The following is a 13,645-nucleotide window of genomic DNA, read 5'->3' on the forward strand; positions in this document are numbered from 1 at the left end:
CACTTGCAAGTAGAGTCCTTCCGCCATCAAAGACACAAACAAGTGTCTTGTTCAAAACTTCAGCTCACGGCATGATGCTTTTATAGGCAAAACAATAGAAACAACACAGCAGTCCAAATCATTGATCCAGTAAGTTATTACAATACACATAGTAGCTTGTAGGTCTACGAAAAAGACAATTTCTATCGGATCATCACAACTGGCTCGAAATTTAAGGAGTCTGTAAATACAGACTAGATACATAGCATACGCTCGCATGGAATACTGAGTAATGTCATTACTGTATAGTGGATGCGGCTTCCGTGATTGTCGATGATGGCTGCCCAACCACTTGTTATCAGGATAAAGACCCAAAACGGGGAAGATGTAGATTGGACGGTACAGTTAGGCCAGCTTTCATTCGAAGAAGTATTGGTAAGTGAATTTTCTGCCCGAAGAATCGATTTTGACGGGACTGTCGCAATACCGGTTGCGCAATGGTCGTTGGTCGTCTTCTTCTACAGCGGGAAAGCCAGTGGTCCCATACGTTCGTATTTGTGTGAGAGAAAGCAGTGAATAGCAGTGAAAAGACTGCATGCGCTTTGGGTACCGGTAGCGATACTATCATTCATAATTGTCGGTTTGAATGCACATAATGCATAGCAGATAAGTATCCTATGAGCGTGCACCTGTCCTCCTTATCTAAGTCTAACCAGTTATCTTTCGAGAGCAAAAATGGAAAGTTGATCGAGATTAGACTACTCGTATGAAGAAATCTCTCCCACAGTCGCAGTCACCACCTGACCACACAAATTTACAGTGTAATTTAGTCTAATTTAAATTTAATACTTCATATCTTTCTACCTGGAGTACGTTGCGTTGAAGAAAGTATGTTACATGTGAAAGAAATCAGACTAGACTATATCTATATTCAACTGTTTGTGCTTCTAAAACAGGGTTCTTAAATTCCTTTTGTCCACATTGCATTGTGAGGATGTAGATATTCTAGTAGTTGCTGACAGGAGTATCGACTTACTGTATCGTTAAATGACTAGAATCCCCTTCTACATGCATTCTGTGATCTAAATGCAAATGATTTTTGTGCATTGACGACCGAGCGAATAATACTGCAAATAAGTACCAGGTAGATCTAGACTATATTTTTATAACCCACAAAAGTGGTTTTTTTTTCTTGATTAATTGCTTTCCCTTTTTTGTAAAGAAATTATTCATGATTTATTTAATAATCCCACATGTGCACGTGTTAGCTTAGCCTTTGCTTTGTCATCTCAGTCTTCATCAGAAATCAAAGTCTAATTTACCTTTTTTTTTTGAAAGCTGACTAAACTTTAACTTGTTCCTCATAAAGTCAAAATAAAAAGTGTTCTGTAACATATTATTAAGGTTTCAAAATATTGAGTTTTCGTTAATTGTGCAAAATAACAATAGATTCATGTTTATGCTATAATATTTAATGTGATAATATTGGATATCATGATAATTAGATTGATGAAACAACTTCTATAGCTTGTTTTATCTGTTAAAAGCGTTCAAAATAAGTGATGGATATCATAAGAACTTTAAGAAACAGAAAGTCACAAATTATGTTTATATTTCATTTTCAAACATGAAATTGTGTGAAGTAAAAACTTTTGCTTCTGTTCTTGTGATTTATAAAGACACAGTGTACAAAAAAAGTTTTTCTCATGAAATGTAACAAAAATGAAAATGGTCAGCTTGCAAAACAAGGCTAGCACTTTCATGGATTTTCATATTCCACTTTGATTTTTTCTAATATGACCAGAACAAATAAAGTGATTGCGATGAGTCTCACATTTTGTTATCTCTTCTTCTTGCAGGAGGTAATAGCTCAGGTTCTCCAAGATAATACACCAGCTGCCTTTGAATGTGAGTATTCTATCCTCTAAATCTTGATGTGTATGAAGAATAATAATTAGGATAAAAAAGAAAGGTTGACCTTGAGAGGATGATGGAAGGGGGATGTCACAATTTTTCCTCGCATCTGTCACTTGCAAGGGGTGATGAATTCTTGATTAGTCACGCCAGTCTGGAGGGAAATAACTTCTTTATCATATAAATTTGTGGAGTATATCAGGTTAAGTGTCTGACAAGCCATTCCCATACGTGTAAAATCATTGTCCAGAGGCAGTGGTAAGAGTAAGTTACAATGTAGAGAAAATTGATCCAAAGAAACCAAAATGTAAATAACCAGGATAATTCTCTGAATACTCAACAGACTTTATGGGACTTCGAGCTTTGCTTTGTGATCAATTCAAGCTTCAAGTGAAACTTTAGGGTGCTCTGTGTTGCCATCACCATGGTACACAACGCCACAAATTTTGTCGACGCTTTGGATGGTATGCATCAGTTTGTCAAAATATGGTCTCTCAAAAACAGGCAGCCTAACATTTTTGCACCCTTTCTATCAAATACAAATGGCTTTCATTTTTTTATATCTCGTTCATTAAAACAGGTTGATGCATTTTATTGATCTCCTTGTTTCAGACCTCTATTAAAACAAAATTAAGGCTTTATTACATCATATTGCAAGGTTTGCCTAGAGTCAAACATAAATCGTTATGAATCTAACCAGTCAGAATCCATGATGGAAAATGTGTGCTTATTGTAAACATTCTATCTGAAATGTAGCAATGCAACAGGATGCAAAGCAGTGTAAACTTCGTGGTATATTTTTGATAATGGACTATTCAAATTCTATTTTTGGGAGCAGAGCTTTGATATTTGCCATGGAAATATTTTTCAGCATATATATCGTTAGTCAATAATCTAGCAAATACAACTCCTTCCATCTTACAGTCACCATTGCTGGATGATTACCACACAATCAGTCATTTGATGCTTTAGATTTGTCTGTTTAGTTTTCATTCAAAATTAAAAAAACAAGTAAATAGATGAAAAAAGTGGAGATTTATGTCCAGGTCAGTGAGAGATTTGTGAGATGATCACACCACCTCTTCTGATGTGCATACTGGTTGTGACTAGTGTCACTGCTTTTCCACTACCTCTACTAAGGAGGTTTAATGTTTGTATCAGCATTTGTTTGCAGGGGCAGATCCAGGAATTCTGTAAAAAAAAAAGGGGGGGGGGGCTTTACAAAATTAAAGGGGGCACACCCCCCCCCCCCCCCCCATTTCTTTCTTTTCATTTCTTTTGTTTTGAAAAATAAAAAATAAAGGGGGCCCATGCCCAGTGCTCCCCCACCTGGATCCACCACTGGTTTGTTTTGTTTTGTTTTTGTCTGTTTTCAAAATAACTCAAAAAGTTGTGAATGGATTTGAATGAAACTTACAGAAAAAGTTGATAATGGCACAAGGAACAGATTATTAAATTTTGGTAGTGATCTGGGTAGTTTTATGAATTTTTTAAGAATTTTTTTTTTAAATAATTTGGTGAGTAGGGTCAATTAACATGGGAATTCAAGCTGAGCACATTTGAGGTCTGCATACACACATTAAAGGGATCGTATAGTTTTGGTTGAGACCTAATTTCAGGTGTTTAACATTTTTTGGTGAGATGATGAAAAACCTCTTATGAAATGTGAAAGGGCATGTAATTTCAAGAGGAATTCAATGTTTCTTGATGAAAATTGGTTTTGAAATGGCTGAGATACCCGAAACACAGCAATCCTGATAAAAGTTGGGACCCAGCTTTTATTCTGATTGCTTGTTTTGCTTTGTTTTTGGATGTCTCAGCCATTCCAAAACCGATTGTCATCAAATAAACTTTGAATTCCTCTTAGAATGGTATACTTTGTTTTCTTAAGTGGTTTCTTGGTATCTCTCAAAAAGTTAAAAGGTCAAGCCTCATCTCCACCAATACTATACCATCCCTTTAAGGTTCTTGCTCTGCTCAAGGCACGGCCTTGCAGCATGCAGGAACAAGGCTTCTTTATTATTGGGAAATTGGGTGATTTTCAGCATGTGTGGAAATGAACTGCATGGTGGAGGTCTGTGCTTCTGAGTGCTAAATTGTAGGTTGTTTTTTTTTAAGATATGAAACTTTAAATTCCACAACTGTTAATGAAAACTTCTTCCACTTTTTTGGTTGTTTAGAAGTACAACTATTTGAAGAAAAGGTTATATGTGAATTTCACAGAAATTAATCTTTCCTGGGCATTGAAAGAGCACTTGATCTAGCATCTCTACAAAGCACTGGGAAAAGTATGTGCCTTTCAATTAATGGGTCTCAGAAACACTGAAAGGGATTGTCTGTTTTTCATGAAAAATATGTGGGGGGGGGGGGGCACTGATCATTGTCTCTCAACAGTTGTTTGACTGTTGCATGATGTTTTTAAATTGTACATTATAAAATGTTTGCAGCATAAGTTGTCATGTGTAGCTATCATGAGCATTAAATATAAATCCCTCATAGTGCATTGTAGAATTAGGGCTAAGGTTACAAACCCATACATTGTAAGTCTTCTGTCCAGTGGCAACTAAATTGTTCTCTCGATCATGTAAAGTCTAAAAATAAACTGGGTCGCCATGATTCAAGGCAGCCAGACATGCTCTAGGCAAAAGTAGGGATTGGTGCAATATCTGAACTTAGGAAAATTGGATTAGAATGGGTGATATCACTGATGCAGAAGAAGCGACAGACTTGTACTTAGTTTTAAAATATCCTCCCAGTATATCTCTATGACAAGTACCTTTCATTGATGCTTTCAATTGAACCGTGAAGGGATTGTATAGTTTTGGTTGAGACCTAATTTCAGGTTTCTAACATTTTTTGGTGAGATAATGAGAAACCACTTGAGGAATTCAACGTTTATTTGATGACAATTGGCTTTGAAATGGCTGAGATATCCACAAAAGAGCGATTCTGATAAAGTGTGGGACCCACATTTTATTACGATCGCTTTGTTTTACTTTGTTTTTGGATGTTTCAGTCATTTCAAACCCGATGTTCATCAAATAAACTTTGAATTCCTCTTAAAATGGTATGCTTTGTACTATATCATAAGTGTTTTCTTGGTATCTCGCAAAAAGTTGAAAGCCCAATTCTCATCTCCACCAATACTGTACCATCCCTTTAAAGCTTATCTATTAGCTATTTAATTTACATTGACAAACTGTTTTGTTTACAGACTGTATGTGCATGTATACATGTATTATATAATATTTGTCTAATGTTCATCAAATAAACTTTGAATTCCTCTTAAAATGGTATGCTCTGTACTATATCATAAGTGTTTTCTTGGTATCTCGCAAAAAGTTGAAAGCCCAATTCTCATCTCCACCAATACTGTACCATCACTTTAAAGCTTATCTATTAGCTATTTAAGTTACATTGACAAACTGTTTTGTTTACAGACTGTATGTGCATGTATACATGTATTATATAATATTTGTCTAATGTATTTGTCTAATTGTATAATATTTGTATAATGTTTGTTCACTTGTTTGTTTTTATGTTCTATCTTTTATGATAGTATGTTGTAACATATCTTTATATCATATTCATTTCTGTTTCCACACTCAGCGCCATGAGTACTACTGATATTGTTATCATTATTAAAAGCATGGTTTGCCTTTGTGTAATTCTATATTTTCTTGTTGTTAAGGCATGTGAGAAAATAAACATTGATTTTAAAATAGTAGAACCCAGAGTGTTGTTACATTTAATGAGTGACTGCTGCATTTAGTTAACATTACAATTCAATCAGCTGCAACGATAATGCTTATTATTTTTGTCTCATTGTCCAGATGAGGACGAAGATGGGGATCGCATCACAGTTCGCAGTGATGATGAAATGGAGGCCATGATAAACTATGTAAGTTCATATTATCATTTGTATGTTTATAGTAGATTATCTCCAGGGAAGACATCATTGTCAGATGAAGATGGTCACACAAAGGCAGCCGAGTCGCAAAATTCTGAGTAGAACTGGATAAATAGTGTGAAAGTTCTAATGATCATGTAATCAGCAGATTAAATCTGACATGCTGTCTAGTTGGTCATACACAATAATAGTATATGATAATAATAATATTAATAATAGTTGATATCCTTAGAGCACCTTTTCCCCAGTATAAAGTGCTGTGAGACGTCATCCGTGGTTGCCATAGGAGATAAAATATGTACAGCTGTACAAATTATCAGGCAGTGACAGTAGGAGTTCAGTGCATGCATACACTAAAGGGATTTCAGAATAAGTAGGTCTTACCCATTTGGCTCCTGATACTTTTATCATGATAGGCCTACCCATCCTGCACTGAATTCATAAAGTGATATAATAATACAATTTTTATTGTGTATTTGTATGATAATAAATTTACAAGTTTCTTCTGTCTTCGAAAGTGTGTCAGAACATAATGATCCAGGGCCCTGTTTTATAAAACTTGTAAGTTGCAATGGTTGTTAGAAGCTACTGAAATCCTTACATCTGATTGGATGAGAGTAAATTTGTCATAGAAATGTTGCAGTTGTTACTGATAATGTGTTTTTTTAAATAGGACCCTGGTTGTGATGAAGGATTGCCAAGGTTATGACAGGAAATACCTCTTGATGGAAAAAATGAAATTTGCAGCATTCTCATGCTCACAACAGTTTAGGAGTACCCTGAAAATGAGGTTATAATCACCCAATCGTTATGACAGTGTTCTTTTTGTTGGTTGACCAAGTGCTAACATTACAAGTCATGTTAATGTTCTTTGATATTTCCCTGACTATGCTCAAATTTCACAATGTTTTGCCTTGTTTGGTTTAAATGATCCATATTTTTCTCAACTCTTGGGCTAGTCCTTCCTAAGGAGGGTTAAGCACACATTAATGCACAATATAGCATGGTAAGCATACTATATGAGAATACAATTGGGCAGAGAAAAAAAATTTGTGGGTACGATGTGTACAACGATCCTGTTGCAGATTTTCCTGTTTGCATGCAGGCATACAGGGTCAATGGTAATCCTGATATACCTAACATCCTCTGTACATTAGTGCAGTAATTGTGCTCATCAACATGTACATCAGTTACTATGAGTCATTCTACTGAAGAGAAATGATATCCCGCTCAGCATTTTTTTTTTTTTTTTTGTTCCTGTTTCATTCTTCCTTTGATGTGCGTGCTAGAATTGTATAGAACTCGGTGCTTGGGCACATCCATTTTGACAAAGTTGGGCATGTGTTTGAGAATGAGCTAAGTTTGGAAGTGCAATATTTATTCATTTGTTGTGCAAGAATTATTTCATTCATTAACTCATCCACTTCTTCACTAAATTCATTCATTTATTCTAGGCAGAGTAAAAGGGTTATTTGTTGTAATACGAGGAGGAATCGTACCTTCCTTCATCACGGAAAGTAGAAATCATATAGAGAGAACAACAGTTATTGGAATGTGCATTAGATGCAATGTATCAAAATAGTGACATTTTTAACTAACATCGTGTGATCCTCCTTTTTTACAGACAAATGAAAGTGAAATTGCTACATTTTGCTTGTAAGAACTACAGATATTCACATGTAAGTGAGTTAAGAATAATGACATCTAGACTATTTTCAATCTCTTTTGTTGGTTCTGTATAGTTGGCACATGTCAGGTCGTCTCTACACTAAGAAATTGCAATTGATAGCAATCTCAGTAGGGACAATGAGTATCTATGAGTGGATGCTTATAAAGCGATTCAGCTGAATTGTTTTTATTTTTCTGTAACTCAGCCAGTAAGATATTTTCTCATGAGTGAAAGCACTTTGGTTCAGTTATTCTTTTTGTCTTAAAATAGCTTCTTATCTGAATAATACATTCCATCTTTTTGTTTTCTTCAAACAAGAATTTTCACTTTCTCTTGCACATAAGCCCCACTCCCTAGAAAAAAATGACAAACCTTGATGTATGATTGCTGAAAACAGTAGGCTTAGCTTGTTACATATCCTATGTTATTCAGCAATTGGTGAATGTGAAAGTGTTCCACCCATTAGTTACAATGCAATCACTAAGCAACCCAAGCTTATTGCCAAGCTTGACTGTAGACTGCCCATGATGCTGTCATGAGGATAAAGATAATCAATCCATCTCAGTTTTTATTTGTTTTTTTATTCATTTGTATCATAAATCTATATTTTCAAATGTATAGCAGCTGTGTTACACAGATTCCCTGCTAAAGACACAACTTTGTAGCTATGTATTATATTTGCATCACAGAGAACTTTTCAACCTGGATAGAGAATGATATCAAACAATGCAAGACTTTGTGTCATTTATTTAGAATTATTTGATATGTAGCAATTTCCTGGCCAATATTTCATCATTTACTGGTCATATGATATCTTCTTTTATCCATGGACTACTGAAAAAGCAAAACGAGTATTCTTTTTCTTATGGGTCTTACCCAAATACCAGTTGCTAATGAATTACTGTCATTACCAAATGATTGTGATGGCTTTTTAAGCAGGGCTACTTCTATGGTAATATCTACAGAGTATCCTTGCCTCACTGAAAAGAAAATTTTGATCATGAAGAATGTAAATTGAATGGGTATTCATTGAAAGCAGAAGAAGAGGTAGTATGCAAGAAAAATATACCAGGGCCTTATTTCATAAAGCTGTTCGTAAAGTTACGAACGACTTACGAACGACTGGTGATCAGTTCTGATGTGCTATACTTATCAGAATTTCAATAATTCAGCACAAGAACTGATCACCAGTCGTTCATAAGTCATTCATAACTTTACGAACAGCTTTGTGAAACACCCCCCCCCCCCATTAAACATACCAAATATCTCAACAACAAAAAAGAATGAAAGAAAGGAAGAGAGAAAGATATAGAGGAGATAATGTGACCAGGAAGAGAGATGATACAACAACAACAACAACAACAAACAAACAAAGAATGAGCAAAGGGTGGACAGGCATTGGCAAACAGATATCATGAGGAGGATAAATAGATGGATGGAGATAGACATATATTGATATAGAGACATAAAGATATAGAAAGACAGAAAACCAACAAAGATGACATGGGAGGGATAGATCTAGGTATAGAAATATGAAGAGAGATAGAAAGGAGAGACCTTGGCCAAAAGTAGGAAAATGAAAGTATTTAAGATAAAGAGAATTTAACACAAATGGTATCTTGTCAGACACACAGCCTCAGGGTAGAGAATTCAAACCCTGGGAGATACTCCAGACACTGACTGAGTACCATGTGACCCCCGTGACCCAGGCATGTATGATATGAATGACCTATGACCCCTGGGGTGCAAACTTTTGATGCTTACTTCGCTCTCTTCATAGCAAATGTAAAGCAACTGATTCTGATGCTTGCCTGTCAACATTTCATCATGCATACTAACTGTCAGTTTCACAAAACTAGTGATGTTCATTTTAAGATTATCTTTAACCTGAATATGTGAAGTGGGTCAAAGTCCATGGTCCCACACCCAACATATGAATCTAGGCACTCATGTTTTGATGAAGATATTACTTTCTGACTAAGGAGTACACTTGTATGTCTCGGTTAGACTGTAAGACAGGGAGAATGTCTGTTAATTGAAACATTCACAGTTTGTACATTGTCTGTTTGATTAAAGAGAAACTCTTTTGGCAGCTATCCTGATGAAACTAATAATACTCAAAATTGTGTTTCAGCATGGACTCAGAAGTTAAACGATTATGATTTATGTGTGGTCCATTTGAATATTTGCTTATTTTTAAATGCCAACCTTTTTGCAATTATGTGTTTACCAACACTGCAACAAGTTGACCACATGACATGTATAAACTTGGTTTTACAATGTTTGATCCCATACAAACCTGAATTAGATGTACCCCTGACCTAAATGGCTTTATATTCAATCAACATAAGCTGCTGGTTAGGGGATGCTTCAACAGTGAGAATATATGGGAACTTTATAGATAAAGATGAAATGAGATTTATTCATACTGGCTTTGATCATTATTTTTGATTGATTAGAAGGCTGCAAAAATCTGTGAATGTCACAGAAAGGGAAGTGGTATAAAGAAAGTATCAAGACAATTCTGCATATTTTTATGGTTTTTTTTTGTTTTTGTTTGTTTGTTTGTTTGTTTTGCATAATGACCTTTGATTGGATGTACAAAGCCTGTAGTGTGCTCTGCTTGGATTACAAGCTGTCAGCAGAAGCATTCATCCTGTACTGAGATATATTGACATGTTCTGATGTGACTATGATGTCAAAGTAAATAACAGATAAATACATTTGGTCAACATACACGTACATCACACTGCACTTTTGTAATGCGCTTCCAGTTACAGAGAAGGGCAGTGTTATTCCTCGCCATAAGCATGTGATGTCAAGTAACAGAATTGAGCAATGTAATTGACAGAGCTACCTACTGTTGTCGTTTTTTTTCTTTAACAGTACCTAACAGTTTTAGCAGAGTGTGAAGCCCGACGTGTCATGGCCCCGCCCCTAGATATCTATCCACAGGGTAAGCAACTGTGACTACCAATGTGCAAATGAAAAGATTCCAGGGTCACTAAGTACTCCAATAACTACTACTACTACACATGCTGTTACTACGTTTTGTACTTGAACTTACTATTAATACTTCAACTAGTAATACCAGTACTACTGCCACCACCACCACCACTACTACTACTACTACTACTACTACTACTACTACTCTACCACTACTATTACTACTACTACTCTACCACTACTATTACTACTACTACTACTACTACAACTACTACTCTACCACTACTATTACTACTACTACTACTCTACCACTACTATTACTACTACTACTCTACCACTACTATTACTACTACTACTACTACTACTACTACTACTACTACTACTACTACAACCACAATTACTGCTGCTGCTGCTACTGCTGTCACCACTACCATTTCTACAACTACTACTGTAAATACTTACTATTACCACTAATACTACTACTGCTACTTCCACTACCACTTCTACTACTACTGCCACAATTCTTATTATACTACTACTACTACTTCTACCAGTAGCATTACTACTACTGCTACTACTACCACTACTGGTACTGTTACTAGTAATACTGTTCACAAACATTTTTTTTTTTTTGCATTTTTTCCCCAAAATAATATGCGGCATTTCTCTTCAGTTGACCAACAATCCCTTGCCTAAGACTATAGGTGTCCATAAAGACATTGTCTGGTCACAATCAAGAACTTTACAGCCCGTCAAATACACAAATTTGTATGTGTGTGAGTCATGGTTTCATCGTGATATTGTATAATACCTCAAATTTTTTTTATCATTGTCTTAGAGTGATTATGAACAACTTACTTCCAAACTCTATTGAAGTGAAATAAATTTAATCTACATTTTCATGAATCATTACCAAACTTAATGATGTTTTTCCTCTTAAATGTCTCTTGCACCTTTCTGGCACCAACTGCAACATGCGTAAGAAGTGAGAGGTTTTGCAAATTACGACAACTGTTTTCTTGATTTGTATATGATAACAGTTGTATACGTAGATTAATGATGAGAGGCATGGTGCCAGCAGCAAAACAACATCACATCTGATGTCGCATTTGCAGCATACTTTGTTTTTGTTGTATTTATTTGGTTTCCTCACTTTGGTCTATAATTACTGTGTAATGTGAAAACTTTCTTGATTGTGATCAATGAGAAAGGAATTTTACTTTTTTTTTCCTTTTTTCTTTGCATTTTCCAGTCAAAGCTGGGGGAAGAAAAAACATTCACAATCTGACTGTAAGTATTCAGCATGGCTTTGCCTCTCCAAACAATGCATACTGTGAATATTATATGTTTAATTGTATTAAAAACAAAATTAAATACACATCAATATTTGTTGCCATCTGGTAGAGATATTAAAGGAAGGCTTCAGGAAAGCTGCCGACTAGTATCTTTGTTTAACTACTATATTTGTGTTTTTCTTCCATGAAAATAGGAAAGTTTGTTTTTCAATTAAAAGAAGAAATATATTTACTTAACTTCAATTTACATGCCACATATGAGCAATTTTCCTTTTTCTTGGGCAAAATGTGATTCTTGCCTTCAAAACATCTGCAGTGGTTGTCAGTTCTAAAAAGAAATAACATCATCAATATGTCAATAGTTTCCATAGATTCTGTATGATAACAAGGAGAAGCTTAAAGCAATAATGTGGCTTTTACTTGTCTGCTGCTCTTTGGGAAAGTTTATTGACCCATTCTTTGAGGATGGTATATTTTTCAGAGAAGCCCTGTGCAATGTTTCGTATTCCTGGTATGTTCAGGGTTTGTTTGCTTCAGTAGATAAGTATTGAAGATTTGGCAAGGCTGAGTAGTAGATGGTTTCTTGCATTTGTCCCATTTTCTTCATTACTTTGACATGTTAAAAGAGCAAAGTTAATTTAACCGGGCACTGTTGTTGTGTAGGCAATCTTATCAATTTAATATGTTTGAGATGATAATTCTTGCACCCCCAAAATAAATAAATAAAGAAAGAAAATAAAAATAAAAGGTTTTCTTAGTTCTAGATAATCTGCATAATGTACTTTGTCAGTAGTTGTGAGTGAGTGTTCACCTGAGCAACAAAAGGCTGCAGTGATGTTATTGTTGTTATTATTAGTGCTATATTCATAATGTAATATGATCATCTACTTTGTATCTGTCCATGAAGCCCTGATATGTGTGATGAATGTTGATGGTTGATTTGCAGGTGAACACAAGACCAGCAGGAGCCGTGCCAAAGGGGGCTGACAGTGGAATCAGTTTAGGATATGGGTGAGTCAAGAAGACCCCTCTCCAGACAGCTAGAGATACAAAAAGTGATGAAAGTTATGAAACAAAGAGAAATAGAGAGATAGATAGATAGATAGATAGAGAGAGAGAGAGAGAGAGAGAGAGACAGACAGACAGACAGCACAGGCAGCACAGCTTGAGAGAGAGAGAAAAAAAAAGAATTGCAGCAAGAATTTCTACTTGGACAATGTGTTCCAGCTCAGTATACTTCATGACAATGGTGTTGTTGAGCTACTATTAATGAAAGCAAGTGTACAATGTGTGTGTCAATACACAGTCAATACACAGCTACATGACCCATGGGAATTATAACTCAAGTGTTCATTTGGTATCACTCACCTAATTTGGGAATATGCTGTTGCCGATCGTTTACGCTGACTTTTGTTGTTGCGCAAGTTTGTGGTTGAAGAATTACTCATCATTTGTAGCTGTGATTATACACTCAAGAATAGCATGTGTATTACAGACGAGTGACTGAATCATTGTATCATATTGTCATTATATAATTTTTACATGTACCTCTTAGTTAACCTTTTATAACTTTGCCAGGAAGGTAGGATTTATTTGTTATCAAACTTTGAATTATTGTTAGTTTAGAGTACTGTAATATCTACTTGTATAAATTATTATAATCATAAACATGTGAAATTTAGTCTTTGGCTGACATATGATTTTAATAAAACATATGTATTGATTTGAATTGAAGTTAACTAGAGAGATATTTGTTGGAGCACCAGAAAATGTCTTCATCTTGAATATCAGTATTTTATTTGTCTTTCAATCTCTGTGTAGCTCTCTATCTGTCTATCTATCTCTCTTGCTCTCTCTCTCTCTCTTTCTCTACACAAACAAGTGAATCTCTCTCTCTCTCTCTCTCTCATGCAAACAAGTATGAATCATTTA

At 35.3% G+C, this 13,645-nt stretch overlaps 1 protein-coding gene across 1 annotated transcript in view; it reads left to right on the forward strand.

Moving 5' to 3' along the window:
* The first annotated feature begins 315 nt into the window (after positions 1-315).
* The window catches only part of LOC139712571 (dual specificity mitogen-activated protein kinase kinase 5-like), a 37,906-nt gene continuing 24,576 nt past the window's right edge, over positions 316-13,645 (forward strand). Inside the window, exons 1-6 of the mRNA XM_071624383.1 lie at positions 316-414; positions 1,839-1,887; positions 5,727-5,794; positions 10,359-10,428; positions 11,671-11,708; positions 12,660-12,724. Of these exons, the coding sequence (XP_071480484.1) occupies positions 316-414; positions 1,839-1,887; positions 5,727-5,794; positions 10,359-10,428; positions 11,671-11,708; positions 12,660-12,724 (389 nt within the window). The remainder of the gene's footprint in view (positions 415-1,838; positions 1,888-5,726; positions 5,795-10,358; positions 10,429-11,670; positions 11,709-12,659; positions 12,725-13,645) is intronic.

The sequence above is a fragment of the Diadema antillarum genome, unplaced genomic scaffold (genome assembly GCF_040938485.1).
Source record: "Diadema antillarum isolate AM-2024a unplaced genomic scaffold, OU_Dant_1.0 scf00000041, whole genome shotgun sequence".
NCBI lineage: Eukaryota > Metazoa > Echinodermata > Echinoidea > Diadematoida > Diadematidae > Diadema > Diadema antillarum.